General features: G+C 65.1%; 2 protein-coding genes across 3 annotated transcripts; both read right to left on the bottom strand.

Annotated features, from left to right (window-relative positions):
* Nucleotides 1–68: 68 nt before the first annotated feature.
* CEL (carboxyl ester lipase) lies at nt 69–5621 on the bottom strand. The gene is given in 11 exon segments (NM_001101711.2): nt 69–447; nt 691–888; nt 1161–1364; nt 1525–1711; nt 2323–2440; nt 2537–2644; nt 2758–2888; nt 3332–3529; nt 3669–3791; nt 3898–4048; nt 5526–5621. Coding segments are annotated over 11 exon segments (1785 nt in total). The 5' UTR covers nt 5592–5621; the 3' UTR covers nt 69–146.
* Nucleotides 5622–9553: 3932 nt separating this feature from the next.
* Nucleotides 9554–25813, bottom strand: GTF3C5 (general transcription factor IIIC subunit 5). Of its 2 annotated transcripts, XM_070066629.1 has the most exons (11): nt 25419–25813; nt 22877–23084; nt 20772–20970; nt 15528–15723; nt 14619–14723; nt 13558–13672; nt 13154–13234; nt 12826–12923; nt 12259–12341; nt 11818–11960; nt 9554–11032 (listed from the first exon to the last, which is right to left on the bottom strand). In XM_070066629.1, the coding sequence occupies exons 1-11, from the start codon at nt 25569–25571 to the stop codon at nt 10875–10877; spliced, it is 1539 nt and encodes a 512-aa protein (XP_069922730.1). In that variant the 5' UTR covers nt 25572–25813; the 3' UTR covers nt 9554–10874. The 2 variants fall into 2 exon arrangements, with proteins under 2 accessions (XP_069922730.1, XP_069922731.1); XM_070066630.1 differs by lacking the exon at nt 13154–13234.
* Between the last annotated feature and the right edge of the window lie 942 nt (nt 25814–26755).

Below are 26755 nucleotides of genomic sequence, written 5' to 3'. Positions count from 1 at the left end.
CCGCACGGCTGCTGTGGGGTTGGCAGAGCCCCCCAGCTCGGGCTTGAGAACCAGACAGACGGCAGACAGAGAGCTGAGGCTTTATTCGGGAGGAGCTCAGGAGGGGAGGCGGGCCTCTGGGGTTCCACCCTGTGGCCTCCGGGACACTAGAAACCAATGGCCATGGGCATCTGGGCCGCCACGGAGTCATCTGCCGGGGGCGTGGAGGAGTCGTCCGCGGGCGGCCGGGGGACGGCCTCAGCGTCATCCGTTGGGGGCACAGGGACGTCTTCGAGCACCACGGGCAGCGCCTTGTAGGTGCCGGCCCAGAACTGCAGGAAGCTGTTTCTCAGGTGGGACTTCGTGGAGTCCTGACTCATCTTCTTGTTGATCTCCAGGTAGCTGCCGTTCTCCAGGGTGTAGGGCTCCCAGTGGGCGGGCACTTCCGAAAGGCCCGTGTTGGGGTCCCTGTGGAGCAGGGAAAGGCTGAGCCGGGGCTGGGCCCTCGCCGGAGGCTGCGCCCCTGCGCACTGAGCCACCCCTGGCCTCGCGGCCCCTCCCTGTAGACCCAGCCCCGGCTGAGCTGGAACATGGGGTCGGAGCTCAGTCAGCAGCCCTCCCCCTCATCTACAGAGGCGGGCACTGGGGTTCAGGGAGGGAACGGGGACCGGAACCCCTGCCCTCCAGCCTGGGCACGACCCTGTGCCTTACCCGGTTCTGGCAAAGTTGGTCCAGTAAGCGATCAAGGTCTTGGAGACAGTCCTATCTTGGGGCCGGTAGCCCAGCGGGGTGGCAAAGGGCTTCCCAAAGACGTACTGGAGGTCATCGGCGTGGTCAGCCCCCATCCAGCTCGGGTAGATGGGCATCCGCGAGGGGTGGGAAAACAGGTAGGCGTAGGTCTTGCCAGTCCTGAGGGGGAAGGGAGACCACCTGGGTGGGGGGAGCGCTCACCCTGGGGCTGCCCGGCCTGGGTGGGGGAGCGTGGGCCCAGGAGGGACAGCAGAGTGTCTCCCAGCGAGGGGCCGGCCGCACGGACGCACGGATCCTATCTACACCTCCCGTCCACCAGGCATTGGTTTCCCTCGCCGGGGCGTGCGCCCCCAGCTGTTTCCCGTTTGTGCCTTGGCTGCGTGGGTTGACCAGCTGGCGCAGGCGCCCCCGTCCCGTGCCGGCATCCTCACCTGGCGTTGGCTCTGTGCTGGGCCAGGGCCATCTCCGTGGGCATCAGGAAGAGAATGTCCGTCTCCAGGTCCACCGCTGTCTTCTTCTTGTTCTGCTGGGAGGAGTCCTGGGCCCAGGACTCGGTGTAGATGCTGTACGTGGCCTGGGCACCCTCGGACCCCTTCCTAACAGTCATGCCGCTGACCAACTTGTAGAAGTCCTGGCTGTGGAGACCAAGCAGGCACCGGACCCTCCCACTGGTGCCAACAGGAGGGCGTCTCCCCACCCACCCCGCGCTTCCTCACTCGGGCCACTGCCTCCAGGCAGCCTTCCCCCAGGCCGGCTCCTCCCGGCTTCCCGCCCGCGTGTGGTGCCCCTGCGTACTCGGAGATGTCCTTGTAGGACTTGTCGATGGCCGGCATGTCGACGGTGGCGAAGAGGTGGCCGTCCATGTCGTTGGTGCCTGCTAGGTAGTCGATGTCGGCAGCGTTGCCATACAGATCGATGGGGTCCTCAGGGAGGAAGTCTCCGTCGACGACGGGGATAAAGCCCAGGTAATGCACCACGGGATCTGGGGAGGGGGAGCCGGAGGGTCCTTGTACCTCCCGGCCCCTCTCCCCAGGCCTCTCGGGGCTGCGTTCAGAAACCTGGGCAGAGCCTCTGCGTGCGTGTGGGTCCATTCTAATCCATGTCAGGAAAACGTGCGAATGACAGGGCTTTGCTGGGCTGGGCTTGGGTGGGGGCGGGGGAGGGAGGAGCCCACCGCTGGGCTCAGCCGTGTGCTGAGGGTTCCCAGCCCGGAGGGCAGCCAGTACGACTGGCCCCAGTTTGGTAAATTGTTGAACGAACAGGGAAGGTCAGCTCTGAAGGGGGCTCTGCCCGGCTGGCGCAGGAGCTACAAGCGGTGTTGCCCACGCGCACACTGTGGGGCGGGGGTGGGGCGGGGGTGGGGGCGGGGTTAGGGGCGGGGTTAGGGGCGGGGCGAATGCCCGTCTCAGAGAGTGACACTTGTGAGCCACGGAGGAGCCCACAGAGGAGAGCCAACCCCCAGAGCAGGGACCCCCAGGCCTGCCAGGGGGCGTGGCAGCGAGCTGTCCAGGGGGCCCAGCCTCAGGCCTGGCGGGAGCAGGGCCCTCCCCCCACCGAGAGCCCCCAGCCGCCCACCCCGCAGCGCCCACTCACACTCCGTGCCCCCCAGCGGCAGCCTGTAGGCCAGAGTCAGGGCCTGGGGATCGGTGATCTTCAGACACGCGGCCATGGCGGCTGTGTCGTCCAGCGGGCAGCCCACCTTCTCGGCGATCTGGGGGCAGGAGCGAGGCCAGCAGGTGGGCAAGGCCAGGCCCCAGGCCCGCACACGGAGCCACTCCCCTGCCCGTCGCCCTCCCCCTCTGCTCACCTTTTTGGCCCAGAAGAGTGGGTTCTTCTGGATGGCCCAGGGGCTCAGCGCCACGCCACTCTGGCTGATGGCACGCCGGATGAGGCCCTTGTTGTAGGGGGACAGAGTCTGCGACACACACACGGTCTGTCACCCAGCTGCACCCCGGGCTCGGCCGCCGACACCCAGACATCAGCTCCAGCCCCAGCCCTCCCTCCTGCTGCTGCTGGGTGTCCTCGGACCTGCAGGGAAACACTGGCACCTCCCGCTGATTCCCCGAAGATGGTGATGTTGTCAGGGTCTCCCCCGAAGGCCGCAATGTTCCGCTTGACCCAGGCGATGGCCATGTGCTGGTCCCGGAGGCCGTAGTTACCTTGGGGGGGAGCGGGGGTGGGGGGGTCACCTTCATCCCCGCCCCTCGGCCGGGGCGGGGGCTACTGGAAATGAGAGGCCCAAGGAGGCCTGGCCCACAGCAGGTGCAAACCGTGTAGAACTTTGTAGAACCCAGGAAGGCACCAGGCGAGGGTGGGGTGCGGGAGGGGGTGGGGGCCGGAGCAGGGGAGGGAGCAGCATGGCCAAGCCCTGCCCCTCTCCCCTCCTGTTGTGTGTCTGCCCGGGGTCTCTGTCCCAGTGTCACTCCCGGGGTGCCTGCCCGGCTCCTGGGGGCTCACACGGGGTCCTGCCTGCCTGGCGGTAGCAGCCTCCTTCAATTCGCCACAAATGCCGGGGTTCCCGCCTGTCCCCGGCTTTCTGGGGGGCTCTCAGGAGGGGCCCTGCCCGGCTCAGGGCCCACAGGGCCGGTGGCGCCCGGCGCACCTGGCAGGTTGGCGTCCCCGGTGCTGAGGAAGCCGAGGGGGCCGACGCGGTAGTTGAAGGTGACCACGATGACGTTGCCGCGCGTGGCGATCTCCTCGCCGTCGTACAAGTAGTTGCTGAGGAAGTTGGCCCCCTGGCTGGACCCCATGAGGAAGGCGCCGCCATAGATCCAGATCATCACGGGCAGGTTGTGGGAGACTGGTGGGGAGGGCACGGCCGGCTGAGCCCCGACGCCGTCCCACGGACCCCTGGGGGGCAGCCGAGCGGGGGTTCCCCTCCCCGCCCCGGTGCTGATGCCGGGCCCCAGACACAGGGCAAGGGAGGCAGGGCCCCTGACCTTCCTTCCGACCCTGGGGCACCCAGATGTTGAGGTACAGGCAGTCCTGGTCCCCGAAGGTGCTGTCCTGGGTGAGGGTGGCCTGCAGGCATCGCTTCTTGAAGTCCTTGGCCTTCAGGGTCCCTGCGGGTGGCAGTGGGGGAGGGGAGAGCCGCCGTGAGGATGGCGCCGCCCTCGGGGACGCCCCCGCCGTGGGGGGCCGCCCAGCATCCCCTCCGCAGCGCCCAACCTTGCCAGCCCGGGTGTCGCTGGGGGTTCTCCAAGATGGCAGCGGTGGCAAAGGGGATGCCCTTGAAGATGTCCACGGAGGTCCCGCCCAGGAGGCTCAACTTCTTGTTTTCACCCTCCACGAAGCCGCCTTCCGTGTACACGGCGCCCAGCTGGCGGGGAGACAGGGCTCAGCCCCGCAGGCGCCGCCGGCCAGACGCGCCGCCGGGACGGCTTCACAGCGGGGTGGGCGGCCGAGCGGGTGTCTGCCACCTGCCCGCGGCCCTCGAGGGGCTTGCTGGCCCCTCCCGGGAGCTGGTAGAGGAAGATGGACCCTTCTAGGAGTGCAGTAAAGGTCTGGGTTCTGGGTGTGGCTGCCTAGCTGTGACCCCCCACCCCAGCCTCAGGTTTCCGAGATGGGCCACAAGGTGTGGTTGGTGCGCACTGTGCAAACCCAACCCGGACGGCCGGGCCCATCTCCTGGTCTCCTTCCCTCGCCTGCCGCCCCATGGTACGCAGCTGGATCCCACAGACCCCGCGCTCCCTGCTAGGAACGATCCCACTGGGGAGCGCCCCCCACCCCCGCCACTGCAGCCCTTCCATCCACGCGTGGGTCCCGGAGGCTGGTGCGCATGCGCTCACCATCTGTGCTGCGCAACCTCACAGGCAGCTCTGGCCCCGCCCACTGCTGCCCGCGGGACCAGCATCTGGCTCTCACCTGCGCCAGCTTCCCTGGGAAGCGCAGCCCCCCTCCCCCAGGCCCAGCCAGGGTCCCAGCGGCCCCTCTGAAGTCTGGGGGTGGGCTGGACCGGGAGGGAGGAAGACCCCTGAGCAGCACGTGTCTGGGCTGCCTGGTTGCGGAGCAGAGGGGCAGGCCAGCGACGGAAGTCCCTCCTCAGCCCCCCGGTGGGGGGCCCAAGGGCGTGGGGACCTTGGCCCACGCGGCAGCATGCTGACGGGGTAATGGCGGCTGCTGCTGCAGCTGGGAGGAAGCAGGGTCCTTCCTGTCCCCCCCAAAGAGTGTGACCTCCCTCGCTGCTGGAGGAGCCCAGGTCTCGGGCAGAACAGGTGCGCAGAGCGGGACTGGCTGGGAGGAGGGAAGAGACAGCAGGTGGGAGGGCCCGGGCTGGTGAGTCTGGGCCTTGTGCCTCCTGCGGGTCGCTCCGGGGCGGGCAGCCAGATGCCTGGTTTGGGCCTGACTGGGTTTCAGCCTCCTGTCTGTGGTCGCTGTGTGATGTGGGGCCCATGGCTGCGTGGCCTGGGCCCCTAGTTCCCCCTCTGTACCATGGGTGACAGCAGATTTAGCAAATAGAACTTGGACAGTGGTGGTTTTTTTAGTATACCAAAATCCTGCGTGGTTTATCTGCGGTTCCCACGCAGCCTGCGATCTGGGTCATCGGATGAGAGCCCTCCACAGAGCTCATGGGGGACGGGCACTGACGTGCGATCTCATTTCATCTCACCAGGAACCTTCTGAGCGAGACAAGCAAGCTCGGCCAGCAGGGGGCAGGCGTCCGGCACCTGCGGCCATGGTCCCTCGTTCTCTGGCTTAGACTGGCTCTTTCTGGCTGGGACTCCTGCGGATCTGGTGGGCTGGGAGGAGAGAGAGGGGGCCCCCACCCTGGCCCTGTGCCTCTGCGGGGCTCTTACCGTCACCGCATGCGCCACTGTCAAGCAGCAGGCGAGGCCCAAGACGGTCAGCTCCAGGCGTCCCATGGTGTGTGTCTGTGTCTGGGTGGCTCTCCCTGGGGGCCTTGGGTACTTATGGAGCAGGAGTCAAGGTCACATGCTTGTGCGTGTGCTGGCAAACACACACACACAACACACACGGGTGCAGAGACGCCGCACCTTTCCCAGGCTGGCTGCTCCCGAGTGCCCGACGCGCACCTTGCACCTGTGCAGGTGACGGCCCACCTGGGAGCAGAGACAGGTGCTGCCCAGGCGAGGGCCGGGGCCTGGCTGGCTGCCGGGTACCCTGTGTTCAGGCTCACACACAAGGGCAAGGGGTGTGTTTTGTCTCCATGACCCGACTGCCCGGGCGTGAGGCTTCTGGGCCACAGGGCTGAGCCTTGTCCTGGTGAGTATGTGCTGATGACTGGGTGTGTGTGCGGAGGGGAGGGGGGCGGGGTGCAGAGCAGCCCACAGCAATGAGGGCAGGCAGAGGGGCTCAGGGCAGACGCAGGGATGGGCAGAGAGAGCCAGAGCCAAGGGAGGAAGAGGACGAGACAGGAGAGCGAATTGAGCACGGGGATGAGACGATTGGACAACAGTTTTGTGCGTGTGGGTCGCTCTGGTAACCCGAAATGGTCATTAAGACCATCGTGCACAAAGCCTTCTGGGACCAGCTGGCCGTGACCTGCTGCACAGCCCCCTCAGAGGTAAGGACGGTGGCCACCCCTCCCCGAGCCGATGCTGACACCCAGGGCTCTCAGCTCATCCGAGGGTCTCACCGTGCAGCTGCCGTGTCAGCACGGCACAGGCCGGTTCTCCTGCCCTCAAAGTCCACCGAGGCGCCCGCTCATCCCCGTAACCCACGGATCCGGTGCCCTGTCCCCATAGTTCTTCTCCCAGAAGCAGAGGCGGGGTCAGCAGTGGGCAGCCCGCCCACTCCCAACTTGGGAATGGGCGCCCCCTGTCTTTTCTGCGGCTCTCAGCTCATTCTTCCATTGCTTCTGTGTCCATTCACCGATCGCTTGCGGGGTTCAGCGACCGTGAATGAAGCTGCCATGTGCACCTGTGGCGGGCGTTCGTGTGGCCAAGTGGCCAGGCACTAAGGAGTGTGGCTGGCGGGCCGTGCAGTGAGGGGTGCTTCGGGCTGCAAGAAACTTCCAGGCGACCTCGGGACGTGGCTGCACCATTGTCACTGCCGCCCACAGTCCTCGCCGGTGCTTGGTGCTGCTGGTTTTTTGGATTTGGGTCATACTGGCAGGTGCACAGTGGGTCATTGTTGTCTGTACTTCCTGGGTGGCTTATGATGTAGGGATCTTCTCTTTTGGGTTTTGGTACCTGCTGGTCTTTATATATGATTTATTGGGGGGCCAGACCTGTGGTGCAGTGGGTCAAGCCGTGGCCACAGCACCAGCATCCCATATGGGCGCCGGTTCAGGTACCAGATGCTCCACTTTTTTTTTTTTTTAATTAATTTTTTTGACAGGCAGAGTGGACAGTGAGAGAGACACAGAGAGAAAGGTCTTCCTTTGCCATTGGTTCACCCTCCAATGGCCGCTGCGGCCGGCGCACCGTGCTAATCCAATGGCAGGAGCCAGGTACTTATCCTGGTCTCCCATGGGGTGCAGGGCCCAAGCACTTGGGCCATCCTCCACTGCACTCCCGGGCCACAGCAGAGAGCTGGCCTGGAAGAGGGGCAACCGGGACAGAATCTGGTGCCCCGACCGGGACTAGAACCCGGTGTGCTGGTGCCGCAAGGCGGAGGATTAGCCTAGTGAGCCGCGGCGCCGGCCAAGATGCTCCACTTCTGATCCAGCTCCCTGCTGATCTGCCAGGGGAGGCAGTGGACGATGGCCTCGATGCCTGGGCTCCTGCCACCCACATGGGAGACCCAAAAGAATCTTCTGGCTCCTGGCTTGGCCTGGCCCGGCCCTGACTTTTGTGGCCATTTGGGGGAGTGAACCAGCAGATGGAAGATCTTTCTCTGTCTCTCTCTCCTTCTCTTTGTATCTCTTTCAAATAAATAAATCTTTTAAAACCTTATTATTGAAAGACAGGTAGAGGAGGGGAGAGACAGACAGAGAGAGACAGAGAGAGAGAGAGAGAGAGAGAGAGAGAGAGATTTTCATCTGTTGGTTCACTCCCCAGTGATCACAATAGCAGGGCTGGGCCAGACCAGAGCCGGTAGCCTAGAACTCCATCCTGGTCTCCTACATGGATACAAGGGCCCCAGGACTTGGGCCAACTTCCACTGCTTTCCCAGGCCAGAGCAGAGAGCTGGATTGGAAAAGGAGCAGCCAGGATTCGAACTGGCACCCACATGGGATGCCGGCACTGCAGGCAGAGGTTTAGCCCACTGCTCCGCAGCACCGGCCCCCAAGGTTGCTTTGAAGTAAGTACCAGCAGGTAAATAACAGTGTTAGAGATAGTTCCCACCCAATATCCATTCTCTCGTCTTCCTTAGGAGCATTTGTTTGTTTAATATTTATTTATTTGAAAGGCAGAGTTACAGAAGCAGAGGCAGAGAGAGGTCCAAAGCCAGGAGCCAGGAGCTTCCTCCGGGTCTTCCCACGCAGTACAGGGGCCCAAGGACTTGGGCCATCTTCCACTGCTTTCCCAGGCCACAGCAGAGAGCTGGATCGGAAGTGGAGCAGCCGGGACCTGAACCGGCGCCCATATGGGAGGCTGGCACTGCAGGCGGCAGCTTTACCCGCTACAGTGCCGGCTCCAGGATCATAGTTTTGTGCAAGGACCATTTCTGCCTCTTAGGGTCAGATGGGCCTGTGTGACCAGTCTGCTCACTGGGATGCGACACGGAGACCGTGGTGGGTGGACTCCTGGCAAGTGTCGGAGACCCGTCTTGGTTGGGTTTTGTTCAATTACCGTTTAGAAAGGTTTTTTGAAAGACAGAGGGAGATTCCCTTGTATGGGTGTGCTCCCCAAACGCCCTCTACCACTAGGTCTGGGTCAGGCCCAAGTTAGGAGCCCAGAACTGATTCCGGGTCTCCCACCTGAGAGTCAGGGGCCCGACGGCCAGAGCCGACGCCTGCGGCGGGGCGTCGTCTGCTTCCCCAGGTGCGGCGGCAGACCAGGGAGCTGCATCAGCGGAGCGGCCAGGGCTCCACTGGCACTCACATGAGGCTGGCGGTTTATAGAGAAGAGCTGGAGTCTGACCCCAGTGTGGAGGCCCACCAGGGCAGCGCTGGCACCTGCCTGGCTTCCGGGGCCTCGGCCTGCTTCATCTCACGGGCAGTCAGAAAGGGGTGGAGGCAGGCGTTTGAATTCTCCCCTGTTCGAGACAATCGGGAACTGGAAGAGGTGACGTTGTGTTTGGCGCTGCGATGGTTAGCCTCAGGTGTGTCAGATGGAACTGGGGCAGGGGCTTAGCCTGGCCGGCAGGATCCCACAGTGGCCGTGAGGCCAGCTTCCCGCTGACGGGCACCCTGGGAGGCAGCTCAAGCGGTTGGGTCCCTGCCACCCGCCAGGAGGCCTGGTGGAGTTCCTGCTGTCGGCTATGGGAGTCAGGTGGGTGTTCTCTGTTGCTCCCTCATTAAAGAAAAAAGAAAAAAAAGGTGGATCCTGGCACTCAGATTTTTGTGTCCCTGTGCAGGTCTGAGTGGACTCAGCAGAGCACACTGGCCCGCAGGCGGTGGCGTTCTCACCCCCGGGGGTCACGGTGGCTCTCCGTTGGGCAACGCCCCGGGGCCAGCACGAGTATGGTCACACGTGGGCAGCCAGGAGGCTCTCCTTGTCCGCATGGCCTCCTACCCAGCCACCAAGATTCCGTCACGGGACCCACGCAGCCAGCAAGCCAACCCGACCCACTGGCTTCCCAGATTCCCACCTTCTGCCCTGCCTGCCTGCGCACACACAGGTTCACACATGCGCACACACGTGAAAGATACACACACATGTAGAAGAGACACGCACCCGTGCACACACGAGTTGTTCCTCTGGAGAACCCTGGCCGGTACGTGTGATGACCGCTGGCACAGTTACATAAGCAGTCCTTGCGTGTGGGAATTACTTTAATTTCAGCGAAACACACACAGGGAACCAGAGACGTGAGGGAGCAGACACAGCAACTGTGGCCATGATGCCCGGAGACGGACAGCTGGGCTCGACAGGTAATGCCCGGTGCTTCCTGGGACCTCGGCTGAGAGGAAGCGCGGACCGTGTGACATCGGGTAGACCCCGGGAGCCGGGACCCAGCCCTGCCCTGGGCTCTGGGCGGGGCGTCCCATGCCCCTGCCCACCCTCCCTCTGAGGCTCCCGCAGGCGCAGGCGCAGCAGAGCTGCAGCGAGGACGCAGCTGCTCCCAAGGGAAACCCCCGGGACAGGAAGTGGGACGCGGGGCGAGGCCTGGGCCAGCTCGCTTCAGGCCACAGCTGCTTCCCGCTGCTGGGCTGGCTTCTCTGCAGGCTATCGGGGTCATCAGCTGGCCTGCTTCCCTCTACGAGGTCGGTCCCCAGGGCCGGCCACTTCCAGTGCTGGTGATCCCGGGACCCCTGGTCTTGTTGGGTGCCCGACAGGACAGGGCTGGCCTGAGGCATCTGGCCACAGCAGCGCCATGACCCGGTTCTGCACTGCAAGCCGCTGAAGGGTCTTGGGGTCACTAGACGCCAGGGGACGGGTGGCCCGTCTCTGGTGCAGTCCAGGGCAGTGGGCTTGGCAACGGTCAGGTCTCTGTGGTTTCACCCGGCAAAGCCGTGAGAAAACGGAGCTCACCCACCTGGAGCAGTCAGGACAAGGTCTGGGCCTGGGGTGGCTCCCAGCTGTCCTCAGAGGGCGACACAGGCCTGACCCCAACTGTCCCCCACTGCTAGCAGGAGACAAATGAGGCTGTCCCCGGGGCGTGAGGAAACGCGCCTGTGGCTCCAGCCCTGGCCGGAGACACTGACTTCTCGGGAACACTGATTCAGTCCAGGACACCTCCAGCTGGGCCTGGCTTTTGCCAAAGAATGGGACCCAGAGCCACGCACGGTCCCTGGCTGTCTGTGACCACAGGTGAACCTGGCTCCCCAGGCTCTCTGCCACCAGCACCACAAGGTCAAGCTAAGACTGGGCTCAGTGCCAGCTACACCATGTCTGCCGCCTCAGCCCACGAGGCGCTGGTCAGGGTGCTCAGGGCCAAGGGTGTCCCCAGCCACCCAGGGCCAGTGGCCCCACAGAGCAGGTCACAGCCAGGGCCAGCTGCACCCTTTGCTGAGGGACCCCTGGGGCCCTTCTGACTCCCATGGGTGGCACTGGCAGCCACGGCCTGCCCCAGCCGCCACATCACCCTGACAGCAGCCCTGGCCGGGGCAGTCCAGCCTTGGGCCCTGGGCCTCGTCACACATAGTCCAGAATCTCCGTCTCCATCTCGTTCTCACTGCCGTCCGACGGCTTGAATTCCTCCTCCTCCTCTTCCTCGTCCTCCTCCTCCTCCCCGGACTCGTAGGTCAGCTGCTCCTTGCCGCTGTCAGCCTTGGCAGGGCTGGAGAAGAGGGCTGGGCGAGAAGGGGACAGGGCCATGTGTGTCTCAGCGCGGGCTTCGGGGCGGCCCCGGCCGGGCTGCAGGTGCCCGGAGCAGGTTCCCGATGCAGCCACTGGGCTGCAGCTCTGAAGAGGCTGCGCTCAAGTGTGGGGGTGCCAGGAACCCACAGTCTCACCAGCACCGCAGGGGATACCGAGGCAGACAGGCTGGAAGACCACTTCCCGGAAGAGCCACGGGGGCTGCAGAGCCTCGGCCCCCTCCCTGGGGGCAACACAGGGGGGCTGTGTCCACGTCCAAGACAAGGCTAAGAACCCCGGCTCCAGTTGGACTGGGGGAGCGTGGCTGGGCCTGGGCCTGCTCCTCCCCCGCTGGGGGTGATGCCCTGAGAGGGGCCCTCGTGAGCTCCCAGCTGCTCAGACCCTCGGCCCGCCAGTGCTCTCGCCGCCTCTGGCCCGGGGAAGGAGCCGGGCAGCCGGCCATGGGCTCCTGCGTCCCTGCTCCCCGAGAAGCTGGGAGGTGGAGGACAGGCCCTGGTGTGGCCCTACAGAACCCCCCACGGGCAGGTGTGGCCCCTCAGACCCCCCACGGGCAGGTGTGGCCCCTCAGACCCCCCACGGGCAGGGGCGGCCCCTCAGGCCCCCCACGGGCAGGGGCGGCCCCTCAGACCCCCCACGGGCAGGGGCGGCCCCTCAGGCCCCCCACGGGCAGGTGTGGCCCCTCAGAACCCCCCACGGGCAGGTGTGGCCCCTCGGACCCCCCACGGGCAGGGGGGCCCCTCGGACCGCGCGCAGGCCTCACCAGGCCTCCTGGCACGGATGGTGTGCCAGACCATGAGCGACATGGTGTCCCGCAGCTCGTCGCTGGTCTTGGGGAGGCACCAGCCGTCCCGCTCCGTGCACAGGCTCTCGGCGCCGTCGTTGCGGTGGATGATCCTCTGCAGCCTGCACGGGGACAGGGACCGGGTGGAGCGCGCAGCACGGCCCCCCGGGAGCCACAGGTGGCGCCCCGCCCCACTCGGGTCTCAACCCTGCTCTTGGCTGACGGCGCTAAGGGCGAGTGACAAAAGGTGCCAGGGAGCCCGGCCGACCTGGCGTAGGCATCACGTCCCACGCCCTCCACGGCAGCTCGGGCCTGGCCAGGGTCCCCCACTCCCAGGCGGCTACGCCCCCCATGGACAGCCAGACCCTGGCCCCAGGCGACCGCCCAGCACTGCCCGAGTCCCTCAGGGCCCGCACGTACTCGTCCACGTTCAGGTCGCACAGCTGGTAGAACATCTGTCGATAGGGCGGCAGGGCCCCCTCCCGGAAGATGTAGACGGAGTCCTGGGGACAGAGGGCGCGGGTCAGGGGAGGGGAGCTGAGCCCCCCACAAGGACGTCTCCGAGAGATCCGCCGGTGCGCCGGCCCAGGCTGGCCGCGGACTGAGAGCGCAGGCTCGGACTCTCCGGGAGGTTCTGGCTGGGGTGGGGCCGGGCCTGGGCCCCGGGAGGGTGGCCTTGCCAGCTTTCCTCCAGAAGGACCGGGGTCTGTCGAGCGCCTCTTCTCTCCCCACCCCGCACCAGCCCTGGCAGAGGAGCTGCCCCAGAGCTGAGCGCGGGGAAGCCACTGCCGCACCACCCCCACCGCCTCACTTTGTGCCAGCCCCGCCCGCTCAGCTCCGCAGGGGTGACGGCCCCCGTGGGGACAGGAGACCGCTAGGGCTGCAGTTAGAAGCAGCCACGCAGCGCGGGGCTGTCAGCCTTCCCTCCCTCAGACAGCGCTCGGCCCTGCGGGGTGGGAGGCGGGAGGGCGGCTCCAGGACACCCACCTTGAGCTTGTATTTGTTGGAGGCGGATTTCTGTGGGTCAGCCGTCCCGGACGGGCCCGCGTCCTGCTTCAGCTCGTGCGTGGTGATGAGCTGGCTGGCTGTGCGGGGACAACGGCAGTGCTTTGGCATCTGGGGCGCGTGTGCTGGGGGGCTCTCCTGACCACCTGCCTGCCCTCCTGCCTGCCCCCCCCAACAGGCAGGAAGGGCCAGCAGCGCCCTGGAGCGACCCTGGGAAGCGCCTCCCCTCACTGGCCAGACGCCCACCTTCCTTGTCGTGGGCCTGGGGGCCGGTCACTCCCGACCCACAGGACGGGCCTGGGGTGCTTACCCGTCTTTTTGACGGTGATGGGGAGGCTGTAGTTGTAGGCGCTGCGCTTTGCTTTGACAGGCATGTCACCGGGGGCGTAACCTGCAGACGAGGGCGGCTGTGTCGGGGCAGGCGCAGGGCCGCTCCTGGAAACGCCACCCCCGGCTGCCACGCCGCCACCACGCCCAGCACTGCCGCAGGCACCCGGCCCCTGGCGCAGGAGCACACTGAACGCGGGACTGCGGGACAGAGCTGGGGCCTTCCTTGTTCCTATGCTACTCTGTGTCCAACATCTCACCAGGGAGGGGCTTCTTTATCCTCTCCATGCGAACACTCTTATTACAAAAGCAAACACTAGAAACAGAAATGCAGAGACAGAGAGAGAGAGAGAGCGCGCGCGAGCGAGAGCCTCCCGTGGTGTTTACCGTATTTCATTCCACAGCGGATTCGGAAATCAAGCACTTGATAAACTTTGGCATCCGGGTGCTTGCGGGGGTCGTACCCGAATCGGATCCACAGGCTTCTCCAGGGGCCTGTTATCTGCAGAAAAGGGTGGGCGTGTGAGCGCGGCCAAGCTCCGGGTGGGCTCCGCCTCCTTGCACAGGTCACTGGGTCGCAGCACGTGTGAGGGTTTTGAGATCAGCTGAGGTCACGCCCAGGGAGCCTGCTCGTGGGGCCCGGCCCCTCACCAGTGTCCAGCGCTCTCACTGCCCCAGCCAACTGGCACGAGTAGAGGACTTGCATCGAAAACTAGAGTTTAGGGGCCGAGGGGGCTTTCCAGTGGGTGGGCCCAACAGGATGGAGGCACAGCCTCTCCCAGGCTGCCCGCCTGCTGCCGACCCCACAGTCAGGTCTTAGGCCAGTTCCCTAGTGCTCTTTGTGGGGGCTCCGGGCCCCTTAGGGGACCTCAGCCCCAACAGCCCCCACCTGTGCTCCCTGCCTGGGCTGAACCAAAGGTGGACCTGCCCCCACGGAGCCCCACTCAACACCAGCAGAGGGCACTGAGCTGGGGCCTGGGCCCTGGGCTCTGCAGCCAGGCAGGCTGGGCCAGGTGGCGTTTTCCCGGGGCTAAAGCAGACTGCAGGGAGGAACCACGGACGGGAGGTGCACACGGCCCCTCGGCGGTCATCGCTCCTGCGTCCCCAGTCATCCAGACGTGGCCAGCTCTGTCACAGAGGCTGCAAGACCGGGCCTCCTGCTCTCGCACAGCTCTCAGGTGCCAGGCGTGGGGGTGCGGGCTGAGGACCACCTGGTGGCAGGCCAGCCTCACACTCACCATGTAATAGGCTATCAAGGGGCGGGCCGGCCTCACACTCACCATGTAATAGGCTATCAAGGGGCGGGCCGGCCTCACACTCACCATGTAATAGGCTATCAAGGGGCGGGCCGGCCTCACACTCACCATGTAATAGGCTATCAAGGGGCGGGCCGGCCTCACACTCACCATGTAATAGGCTATCAAGGGGCGGGCCGGCCTCACACTCACCATGTAATAGGCTATCAAGGGAAGCAGGATCTTGAGCTTGTCGGGGTGGATGCTGATGTTGGCCTTGACGGCGTTCCGGGACCAGATGGGACGGACGTCGAACAGCTGGGAGGGTCAAGGGCAGGGGCCGAGTGAGAGACAGCAGCCTCCAGCCCTCAGAGCCCACCCTCCCCAGCAGGCTCGGGGTCACAGGAGCCCCTCCAGAGGGCAGTCAGTGATGAGCAGGGCCCAGGCTCCCCTCAGAAGTGTGGCTGCACACCACACAAGCCAAGTGCAGCTGGGGGTCCGAGGGCCTCGGTCGGGAACTAGCCAGAGCACCGGGACCCCCTAACTTAAAGGGCGGGCGCCTGCGCTGGGACACCGTGACGACAGGCGGGGCGGCGCTGGCCCAGTGGCCACAGAGGGGAAGGTCAGGGCCGACACGGCCTTGTGAGCCTTCAGTTGGGAACCTGGCCGTGTCCAGGGGCAGTGCAGAGACATCAACAAACTCCACGCAACAACCTCTGGGCACCAGCCGCCCCAGGGAGCAGCTGGGTCAGCAGCGGCAGCCACGCGGGGCACCTGCTGTTCATGTCTGTGGGGACACGACAGGGGCCCCATCTGTGGCTCTCACAGCACGTGCAGCTGCGGGAGGGGGTGGCTGCCCATGACAGGGCCCCAGCTCTAACAGTGGCTGTGGTGCCGGGACCTGGCAGACGGGCACTCCCGCTGGTCTGTCACCCCCAGGGAATGGACAGATGACGCTCAGGCGACCCAAGAACTGCACTCCCAAGTCACCGTCTGACAACGCACCACCCTCACCAAGGGACCTGCTGCACTTGCAAGCCTGGGAACGCGGGGCTCGGCTGACTCCTGGCGGGGACGAACTCCCACAGACTGACGAGCAGGTGTGAGGGCGGGCGGGCTCACCTTCCGCAGCCCCCCCTCTGTCTTCTGATCCACAGGGTTGCTGCACACCTTCCTCCAGGTCTGCACCGCGGCCTCCAGCGGCTGCACGGGCACCTCTTCATCCTCAAAGTTGACAAAGATGGCGTTGTGGGGGCGCCGGGCCCTGCTCAAGCCAATGAGGTTCTCGCCCGAGAGCGGGGGGTTGTTGTAGCCTTCCCTGGGGAAAAGCAGCTGGTGAGGGTCCGGCATGGAGAGTGGTCCCAGCGGGGGGCCAGCAGCACCGTGGCCATGAGCGGAGCCCAGGGCTGCTGCCCAAGGAGCCTGGCCAGGGGCTGCCAACAGGGGAGGAGGGGCCACGACTGCCGACGGCACCCGAGGCAGGTCAAGGCCCAGCGGGCCCAGAGGCCGGGTGTGGGAAAGGTGCCGCTGTGAGGCCAGCAGCACCAGCACCGAGTCCTGCACAGCCACAGCGAGAGGCACAGGACAACGGCCATGCTTCCTGACAGCCCACGACTCACTTCCTGTCCTTCCACAGCCTCCCAGATGCACAAACCACTGTCCGGTGGAGTAACTGAGGCCGCAGGAAACAGGAAACCTGGGCAGAGACAGGCTTCTGATAGAGGCCCCGGGACCCAACCCAGGGGCCTGGAGCGGGTCTCGCCCAGCACCTGTGCTGCTGCCTCAGGTTCACTTCGGCGCCTGGGACGCGAGCGGATGGAGGACCCCGCCCACCCAGCGGCAGGAGCAGAGCCCAAGGCCAGGCTCCACGGGCCACACCCACAGGACATCCGACGCAGAACTCTGGGAGGCGCGGAGCCGTGCGGGGCTCCGGCCAATGTTGCAAATGTACCCCCTGGGGCGCTGACCGTGGGGGACACTGCCCACGTGTGGTGGGACTGGATGGGGAACCTTTCGCTGTAAACATACAGCTGCTCTAAAAAATAAAATCTTTTTTTTTTTTATTTGACAGAGTTAGACAAAGAGAAAGAGAGACAGACAGAGAAAGATCTTCCTTCCGTTGGTTTACCCCCCAAATGGCTGCTACAGCCGGAGCTGTGCCGATCCGAAGCCAGGAGCCAGGTGCTTCCTCCTGGTCTCCCGTGTGGGTGCAGGGCCCAAGCACTTGGCCATCCTCCACTGCCCTCCCGGGCCACAGCAGAGAGCTGGCCTGGAAGAGGAGCAGCCAGGACTAGAACCTGGTGCCCATATGGGATGCCGGTGCCGCAGGCGGAGGATTAACCAAGTGAGCCACGGCGCCGGCCCTAAGAAATAAAATTTTAAAAGCATGCAAACAAAGCAGGGTTCCAGAACTGTCCATGGGGCCCAGGCAGATGCTGCCCCTTCTTGGACGTCAGAAACGGTCAACTAAGACCAAAGCAGGGAGACAGCCATGAAGAAGCCACAGCCCGACAGTCTCCCAAGGCCCCCGGCCCCCCTCCTCGGCTCTTCCACATCTCCCACACCCTGCACACCTGCTGAGGCACTCAGACATGCATTCATTTTTTTTTTGAAAGATTTATTTCATTTATTTGGAAGGTAGAGTTACAGAGAAAAAGGGTGTGGGGGAGACAGAGAGAGATTTTTCCATCCACTGGTTCACTCCTCATGGCTGCAATGCCCATGGCTGGGCCAGGCCAAAGCCAGGAGCTCGATCTGGTCTCCCACGTGGGTGCAGGAGCCCAAGCACTTGGCCGTCCTCTGCTGCTTTCCCAGGTGCATCAGCAGGGAGCTGGATGGGAAGTGGAGCAGCCGGGACTCGAACCGGTGCCCATATGGGACGCTGGCGCTGCAGGCAGTGGCTTGACCCACTGTGCCACAGCGCTGGTCTTGGACTCCAGTTTCGCGGGGTGAGTGCTGCCGCTTGTGTTTGTTTCTACCTCATCTTTTCCTGCACAATTATGTCACTTGTGCACTGCGACAGGGACAGTGAGTCTCGGGTTAGGGGACAAAACCCACAGGGGAGACCACCACGCCTGAGCCTTCCGAAACGTGTACTGTCTGTCAGGATCGCCCTGAGCGGCGTGGATGGCGTTGTCCCCGGCAACACCGGGGTCCCTGACCGCAGGGCAGCCTCCAGTCTCGGCCGCTCGGCTTTCAGCCCAGCTCCCTGCCAACGCACCTGGGAGGCAGCAGCGGTGGCTCAGGGGCTTAGGACCCTGCCACCCAGGTGGGCCCAGATGGAGCGCCCGGCTCCTGGCTTCGGCCTGGCCCAGCCCTGGCTGTTGCGGCCACTTGGGAAGTGAACCGGCAAACGGAAGACCCCCCCCCCGCTCCCTCCCCTCGTGCATCACCCTGCCTTTGAGTGAAAATAATTCTTAAACAAACAAACAAAAACCACTGCCCTGAGCAAGTGCCACACTGCCCTGCTCTGGGGGCTCCTGCCGCCCTGCGTAGCCCACGAGGAGAGCCAGGCACTGCCGTGGACAGCAGGCGGTGGGCACAGGCACTGCCGTGGACAGCAGGCGGTGGGCAGCTGCCTGTGCCTGTCACTGCAGAGCAAGGGCCCTGCCCGCGCTGGGGCTGTGTGTGTCCCTGTCACTCTAGGTGCACGGGGGGATGGCTGGCAGGGGTCTCTCAGCGACACCACCCTGGGGGGCTCCTGCGCAGGTGGGGCCCCGTCAGGCCAGCCTCCTGCCTCCCCCGTCTACCTGGCACGAGGAAGCCCAACCTCACAGGACCCAGCTGCTGGCCCGCACACCCAGGGAGGCCGGCGGAGCAGAAAAGTCAACAGCACCCTGGGAGAAAGGACAGGTTCTTTCCACACGCTGAGTCTCCGGGCCAAGAGCACGCGCCCTCCGCCCTGGCTCACCCCGGAGGCTCAGAGCCAGGGTGCCGTGGCGGGGGGTGCTCTCGTCCCAGCACCCTGTTCCTCACCAGCGAGCAAACTGTTTGGTGTGGGGACACTCCAGGGCCATGCAGGCACAGGAGGACCGGCTCGCCCTGGGTGGGACACACACCTGCCCCAGCACTCCCCAGGGAGGGGGCTGACCGGCTCCAGGACACAAAGTACCCCACAGTCAGGAAGCCAGTGGGGGGCTTACAGATCAAACACACCCAGGGCCAGCCATCAGAAGCAGCACACGTGGCCCCGGGCGGCTTCTGTGACCGGTGTGCGTGTGTGCGTGCTACCCAGGCCAGGCCGTGTGAATGAGTGCTCTAACCCCGCCCCACGCATGACCCAGGCTGCAGGGCCTGCAGACGCCGCAGACCTGCCCTTGAGCCCAGCCCAACCCGGCGCACGGCTGGGCGAGGACGGGGCGCGGCGGGGCAGAGCGCACATCCCGTGTCCCGAGGAGCACGCGGGTCCTCCTGGACAGTTCTAGTCAGTTCTCTCCAGCCTCCAGGCGCCTGGAGCTTTCCATGATCAAGCGCGTTCTCTCTGCTGGCGCCAGAGGCCCTCAGTGCTCGCGCTCTCAGGCTCATGCTGCTGTGAGGGCACCCATCCCCCGTCTGGAAAGTTCTCCCCAGATCACCACCTGCTGGCTGTTATCACAGGGTCCCTTTCAAATGGGAGCTCCTCCCTGCCACCTCAGCCCCGCCCAGCCTGCTGCCGGGTTCCTGCCGCCTTGCCCGGCTCCAGGCTCGGCCCAGAGCTCAGCCCCACCTGCCACCTGTCCACCAGGCTGCAGGCAGCACCCCAGGCACGACGGGAACGGGTCAGGACTGTGGGTGGAAGGAGGTATTCAACGAGGGAGGCTGGCATTGTGGCTTAGCGGGTAAAGCCACTGCCTGGACTCCAGCATCTCATACAGGTGCCAGTTCGAGACCCAGGTGCTCCACTTCCGATCCAGCTCCCGGCTAACATGCCCGGGAGAGCGGCAGAGGATGGCCCAGGTGCTTGGGCCCCTGCACCCACAAGGCAGCCCCAGAAGCAGCTCTGGGCTCCTGGCTTCAGCCTGGCCCAGCCTCAGACATTGGGGGGGGCTCAACCAGCAGATGCAAGACTTCTCTGTCTCTCCCTCTCTCTAACCCTGCCTTTCAAATAAATAAATAAATCTTACACAAAAAAGAAACATTTAACAAGGAAAGGGCCTCCCGCCCCTCTAGAGGTAGCTGTTCTGGAGTGCAATCTTCCGACTTTTCGAGGCTGCTAACAGCACACCACCGTTCACATCTGCCCCAGGCTGTCCCACAGTGCGAGTCACGTCAACAGCCCGCCTCTGCAGACTGCAGCCCTGAAGCCGCAACCACGCCATGGAAAAGCTCTGTAACCCACGTCCCCACACATGGCCACTTTCCCAGGTCTCCTTCCTCCGGCTCGGCCGCGCTCCCCCCTCCCTCACGGGGCCAGCGCCACCTGCTGAGCGCCCGCCCCCTGCAGGCCAGGCCTGGGTCGGGACAGACAGATGGCTGCCTTCTGCCTTCCAAACTTCAGGCACACGCAAGCAAGGACAGCGTGGCGACACACAAGGCCCGGGAACGGGTACCCGGGCAAGCGACAGACCCGCCTCAGCCTTCCTGGTAGAATGGGGGCGAGGGAGGCATGGACGTCAGCCCTGGCTCCCTCGCAGGAGGCCGGACACGCGGCTGCGGCGCTGTGCTGTCACCAGGTCAAGCCTGCATTCCCCACCCTGCTCAGCCTCGGCTCTCACAGGAAGGAAACCCTCCCGTCCAGCTGTGGGGCACCCGTTTCACCTGAGAGCCACGCGGCCTGGGGAGGGGGCGGCAGGCAGCAGCGGGGTGTTTCACCCTGAGGGGAGGGGTCCCCCCAGTCCCCTGCTCTGAGCAAGGCCTGTGTGCAGGGAGGCGGGGCGGGCGGTGGTTCTGGGAAGGAACCCTCACGGCAAGATCAGAAACGACACAGTGGGACAATGGGGGCTCAGCTTCCGCTGCTGAGTCGACAAGGGGGGCAGCAGAGATGGGTGGACGACAAGGACGTGGCCCTGAAGTCTGCTGGGGCGGGGACAGAGCAGCCCAGAGGCCTGGGGAGGTGGGACCCAGCTGGGGCTGCAGCAGGAATTCCCAGGCAGCCCTCCCGGGTTGTGTCTGTCTCAGCACGGCCGGGGGTGAAGGCACAGAGGTCATCTCTCAGCAGGAGCCCTCAAGGCCAAGGCCACCTCCTCAGGGATCAGCCAATCCGGGCTCTCCCAGCCCTGCTTACAGAGGCCCTGTGCCGAGAACACACGAGCCTTGTAAATTTCACCCGACACCTGTGCCAGGTGGGTGCTGCTGTCACCCCACGTGCAAGGCAGGAAACGGACCTCCGGACTCCTGAGCGGCCGGCTGCAGCCGGGCCCCGTGCCCAGCTCCGACCCCAGCCCTTACCGGTGCTGTGTCTCTGGCCGGTAGAAGTAGTCCACCGGGGTGTCCAGGCGAGAGAAGATGGGCGGGGGGATGTAGAGCGGCAGCTCCTGGTGGAAGAAGCCCTCCTTCTCCGGCTTCAGCATGAGCAACTTGTCATACATGGACCTGGGCCTCCCGCCCGCCTCCGTGTGCACAGCCAAGTACTGGAAGTCGGACATTCCTGGAAGACAGGCGAGCAGATGGCAGCCACTGGCACCACCGCCCACAGCACCGAGGAGGCCCTGCGGAGCCTGGTGGGCGCGCGGGGACCACACCCCTCCCGTGAGCTGCTGCGCATCAGCCCACGGCACCAGGTAGCAGCGAGGGTGAGGGTGCAGGTCGGCAGGGCCAGCGCAGGACAGAGGGTTAGGCCGCCACTTGCAACGCCATCCACATGAGCGCCAGTTCAAGTCCCGGCTGCTCCACTGCCAATCCAGCCCCCGGTGATGCACCTGGGAAAGCAGTGAAGACGGCTCAAGGCTCGGCCCCCGCCGAGGTGGGAGACCTGGAATCAGTTCCTAGCTCCTGGGTTCAGCCTGGCCCAGTCATGGCCACTGTGTCCAGCTGGGGAGTGAACCAGTGGAGGTAAGATCTCTGTCACTCTGCCTTTCAAGTAAATAAACAATATATTTTTTAAATAAAGACGACGCAGCGTGCTGGTGCTGCGGCTCACAGGGCTAAGCTGCCACCTGTGAGGCCGGCGTCCCACAGCGCTGGTTCGAGTCCTGGCTGCTCCACCTCTGATCGAGCTCCCTGCTAACGTGCCCGGGAAGGCAGTGGAAGGTGGCCCGAGTGCCAGGGTCCACTGGATGAAGTTCCAGGCTCTGGCTTCGCCCTGACCCAGCCTCGGCCATCAGGAGTGAGCCAGTGGATGCAAGATCTATCCCCCCCCCCCCATTCTGCCTTTCAAACAAGTAAACAAATCTTTCAACAACACACACACACACACACAAAGGCACAACCTGCGCGGGAAGCACCTGTGCCGCTGTGAAGCAGCCCGGGAGGTGGGGGCTCCCCACCTCCGGCCAGCGCACGTGCACAGCCCGGGGCAGCTCCCGGGGAGACAGCCCCACGGTGTCACGCTGGCGCGGCACGCGGCCCTCTCGGGCAGGCTGACCCCAGCTCCGGCCTTCCGCTCACCACTCCTCTCCTGCCGGCTTCCTCTTCCTTCCTCAATCCCCGCCCCTCAGACGATGCCCGAGAACCACAGTGACCACAGGCATCTCCAACACTGCGGTGCCGGGCCCTGCCCGTTCCCGGGCGTCAGCCCCCGGGCTGCGAGGGCCTGAGGGACCCCCACGGCACAGACAAGGCCTCGGGGGCCGAGGGACGCTCAGAGCAACAGGCAGAGCTCAGGCAGGCCCAGCCGCCGGGTCTGTGGTTCCGCACCCCACTGTCCCTCCCGGCACCGTGCTGCCTGCTCACCGGGACTCCCTGCAGGGGGCAGACTGACTGAGCCTCCGCAGGACACCCGCAGTCTGCCAGGAGGGCTCGGGGCTGAGTCAGGCTGGGAAGGGGGGGCAGGAAGGCAAGCCCGGCAGCAGCCAAGGTCAAGGTCAAGACCGGGAGGTCAGAAAGCCTGGGGTGGGGCGGGGGCAGCTGGTGTGGCGCAGTGCCACCTGCTGTGCTGGCAACCCCCACTCCCCCCACCCCGCTGCTGGAGCGCCAGCTCAAGTCCCAGCCACTCTACTTCCGACGCAGCTTCTTGCTAATGCCAGGCAAGGCCGTGCATGACGGCCCAGGGCCCCCGGGAGACCCAGGGAGGCCAGATGGAGGTGGGCTCCCAGCTTCAGCCTGCCTAGCCCTGGCTAATGCAGGGGGTGAAGCAGCGATGCACGTTGCTCCAAGCTGCCCTGCCTTTCAAATACGTGAATCTTTAAAGCACAAAAACAAAAGCAAAGCCAAAACTGAGAGGCGTGCACTGGGGGTGCCCCCGTCAAGGTCACACCAGAGACTGCAGAACTCAACGGCGACGGGCCTGCGGGCTCAGGGCGCTGCCCCGGAACGAGCCACGTGCCTGTGCAGGTGGCCCACGTGGCTGGCGCGGGCAGCTGGGACAGCGGCCCCGAAGGGGGGCCTCCACTCACCCTGGAACTTGTAGACGACAGGGACGATGCCGACCACCTCCATGTCGAATGTGATCTCGGGCTGCGCCCCGGCCCCCGGCCGCCGCGTCCTCCTCCGCACGCGGAGCAGCAGGCTGCTGGCGCTGAGGCGGTTGGCGCACACCGGGTGGCAGTACGGGTCCTTGGGCCGGAAGTACAGCTCCAGCCTCTTGGTGGGGTCCGTGTAGCTCTGAGGCCAAAGCAGACAGAGGGAAGCCGTGAGGGCCGTGCAGCCGGCAGGGAGCGGCTCCTCTCTCCGGTGGGGACCCAGGAAGGGCCGGGGAGCCACATCTGGGGGACACGGCAGCCTGGCCCTCACCCGGCGACAGATCAGGGACCCCCTGTCTTCCAGGACACTACAGCTGCCAGGAGCTCGAAGCCTCCCCTGGCGCGGCTGGGGCTGACTCTCCTTCAGCCCAGAGATCACTTCGGAGGCCCCCGAGGCTGGGGCGGGTCTGGGCTGCTACTGCCCGGGGCCACCTGCTCTGGGACCGGCCAGCAGTCCTGGCATCCAGCCTCCTGGCGCTAAGGCCCCAGGAGACTAAGTGACGACCACTTCAATCTTCCCTACAGCTTGCCTGCCCGGCTCCTCCTCCTCACAAACGCTAAGGGGCAGGATTGTTGATGCAGCAGCGAAAGCCGCTGCCTGCAGTGCCCGCATCCACACGGGAGCCGGTTCCAGTCCCAGCTGCTCCCCTTCCGCTCCAGCTCTCTGCTGTGGCCTGGGAAAGCAGTGGGAGATGGCCCAGGTCCTTGGGCCCTGCACCCACATGGGAGACCCGGAAGAAGCTCCTGGCTCCTGGCTTCAGATCAGCGCAGCTCCAGCCATTGTGGCCATTTGGGGAGTGAACCAGCAGATGGAAGACCTCTCTCTCTCTCTCTCTCTGCCTTTTCTTCTCTCTCTGTGTAACTCTTTCAAATAAACAAATAAATCTTAAAAAAAAAAAAACCCACACAATTTATTTAAAAACAAACAAAAAACCACAGCAGGTTAAGCCGCCATCTGCAAGCATGCTGTATGGGCACGAGTTCGAGTCCCGGCTGCTCCACTTCTGATCCAGCTCCCTGCTAATGTGCCTGGCAAAGCAGCAGAAGATGGTCCAAGTGCTTGGGCCCTGCACCCACATGGGAGACCAGGAGAAGCACCTGGCTCCTGCCTTTGGATCAGCACGGTGCGCCGGCCACGGCGGCCATTAGAGGGTGAACCAACAGTAAAAGGAAGACCTTTCTCTCTGTCTCTCTCTCTCTGTCCACTCTGCCTGTCAAAAAAAAAAAAAAAAGTGCCCGTGTTCCGCATCAACGCGTGACTCTCGCTCCTGACGCAGGCCTGGGTTCCTGCACCACGCGGGGCACCGTTGAGGTCCTGGCCACTGCGCATCTGGGGAGTGAACCCGTGGACAGGAGCTCGCTCTTTCAAATAAAGAAATTAAAAAGAGAAAGAAAGAAAAAGAAGGCACCCTAAGAATAGCCCTTACCCTGCAGAACTGCTGGGATTCTTAAATAAAAACACGCGTAAAGCACTCAGCCCGGTGCCTAGCGTGTGGCCGGGCTAAGGGGCGCGTGGCCCGCCCTGCGGGAGGAGACTCTGCGGGAAACAGCAACGCAACCGGACAAGGCGCCTGCGCCCCCACACCCAGGTCCACGCCTGGCCCTGCAGACCCGTTCTGAAACACGCGTCTCTGGGTCCCGGTGGACTGGCTACCGGCCCAGCCGAGGGCCCGGCACAGAGGTGCTCAGGAGACAACGAGGCCCCTGCCGAGGGCTCCCAGCGCGGTGGGCAGGCGGACCCGGGGGCGGGCGGGCGCAGGTGTTCCGCCCAGGCGCCGTCTGGGTCATACTGGAGGGGTCAGACCCCGAGCAAGGGCCCCGGTCTGGCCCCGCCAAGGCAACCGTGGGTGGGACCCGCAACTCCTGAACCGTGAGGATCAAGATGTTTTTCCTGTTTCAGACGCTGGTTTCCCTGGGCTGTGGCCAAGGCTCCGTCACACCCTCCACGAACATTCGGCGAGCCGGGCCGGCCCGGGTGCACGGGCTAGAACCCAACCTCGGGCTGGAACCAAAAGGATGAGGAGGGGGCTACCAGCCGCCAAAGCCCACGAGGGGCGCCCGCCCGGCCGGGGGCGTGGTTTCCGGACGTGGCCCCCGCGGGGGTCGCGCCCCAGGCTCGTGCACCTCCGAGCGTGCAACGCGGGCAAAGCACCCGCAGCCACCAGCGCCAGCGGAGGCCGGCGCGACAGCCCGTGTCCCCCAGGGGTCAGCCGCGTCCACTCTCCTCCGGCCCGGCCCTCCGCTCGGGGCGCGGCCGCGGCCGGCGCACGGAAGCCGGACCTGCGGCCCAGGGCTGCGGACGCACGCAGGGCACCCCCGGCCCCGGCCACCAGGGTCCCCGCCAGCCCTCCCGGGACGGGGCCCACCGCCGGCCACCTCAGCGGCGAGCCCCGCCCACTGGCCGCCATGTCCCGTTGCCACGGAAACCGCACCGTCCCCCGGGGCGGCCACGTCGCGGAGAGGCCCCGCTGCTTACTCGAGAGACGCCTTCCTCGCCGCCCAGAGTGGACAGCATCTTGTTCACGTCGCGCACCACGCCGGGGTACTCCACACACACCATGCGCCGCTCGCGTTTCAGCTCCAAAGCGACGGCGGACCCCGGCCGCGCGTCCGTCGCCCCCGCCGCCATCCCTGCCGGTCGCGCCGAGCCCGCCGCGGTCCGTTCCTCAAAGAGCTCCCCCGACGCTTTGTCTCAAAGGTTCCGCGGAGACATCGTTCCGGGCTCCATCAGCGGTTCTGCGTCCCTACACCCTGAGGTTCAGCGCGACGCGGAGGCCTCCGTGAGTAAACGACTGCCTTGGTCTCGGCTCTGTTTAAAATGTAGAGAGTTGACCCGGGGGACCGGGCAAGGCGTTCTCTCTCCCATCAGCCAGCGAGGGACCCTGAGGACTGTAAGTCAACACCAACTTTAGCCAATGAGGATCCGAGGACGAACAGAGATTTTTTTTTTTAGCCAATGAAAATGCAGGAAGAGCCATGTCCCGCCCCCTCCTCCAACCTCATAGGTTTTAACCGATGCAGAATCAGGATTCTGCCGGGCCCCGCCTTCTTCCGGGAATTCCACCCAATGATGATTGGGGGCGCGCCTGAAGCAGACTTCCGGTTTGCTTCCTTCCGGGGAGAAGGTTCCTCAGAGAATGGTTTCCGGCGTCCCACTCCTCCTAGCGGTTTCCTGCGGGCTGGGGCGCGAGCGAGTCGTGCACCACACGCCCGCTCCAGGCTGTGAGTCTGTCCTCCGCCGGGCAGGTGTGGGGCCACCCGGGACAAGCCGATCCCTTGAGGGTGGGCGCCCCGAGGTTCCGACATGGCTTCCGGATAAAAGAGAGCGACTTGATGGTTCTGGGTGGATTTCTTTATTAAGGTCGTCCATCCGCTGGTCCACTCCCCAAATGGCCACAACGGCTGAGCTGCGCCAGGCCAAGGCCAGGGTCTCCCACGCGGGTGCGGGTCCCCGCACTCGGGCCGCAGCAGGAGCTGGATGGGAAGTGGAGCAGCCGGGGCTCGAACCGGCGCCCACGCGGGAGGCCGGCGCCGCAGGTGCGCTGGCTTCCACCGACGGACGTTCCCGTCCAGCCCCTCTCGCCATCGCGGGCTGACCAGGTGGCCTGGCTACCTGAGAACGCGGCCGGGCAGCCCTGGCCGCCCTCGGCTGTCGGCAGGAGCAGGCCGGCCCCGGTCCCCGCTCGCCTGGTCAACGCGGGAGCCGCGCCTCTCCCACGCCGCGGTCCTTCTGCTCCCAGAGGCCAGGTCTCTCCTTCCGGCCAGGTACCTGCCTCTCACCAGAGCGGCGGATGCCGGGGCCATCGGGCTGCG

This window comes from Oryctolagus cuniculus, chromosome 1, assembly GCF_964237555.1.
Source record: "Oryctolagus cuniculus chromosome 1, mOryCun1.1, whole genome shotgun sequence".
In the NCBI taxonomy this organism is placed as follows: domain Eukaryota; kingdom Metazoa; phylum Chordata; class Mammalia; order Lagomorpha; family Leporidae; genus Oryctolagus; species Oryctolagus cuniculus.
This window is presented reverse-complemented; position numbering and strand designations above follow the sequence as displayed.

Bases quoted from the DNA above. Each gene is read 5' to 3' on its own strand.
- GTF3C5 (XM_070066629.1), bottom strand. From the start codon at position 25,571: ATGGCGGCGGGGGCGACGGACGCGCGGCCGGGGTCCGCCGTCGCTTTG. The intron at 15,724-20,771 runs GTAAGGGCTGGG...GCTTTTCCCCAG, and splicing joins CGGCCAGAGACACAGCACCG to GGAAGGCTACAACAACCCCC. The intron at 12,342-12,825 runs GTGGGTGTCCTG...CTCTGTCCCCAG, and splicing joins CCAACAAATACAAGCTCAAG to GACTCCGTCTACATCTTCCG.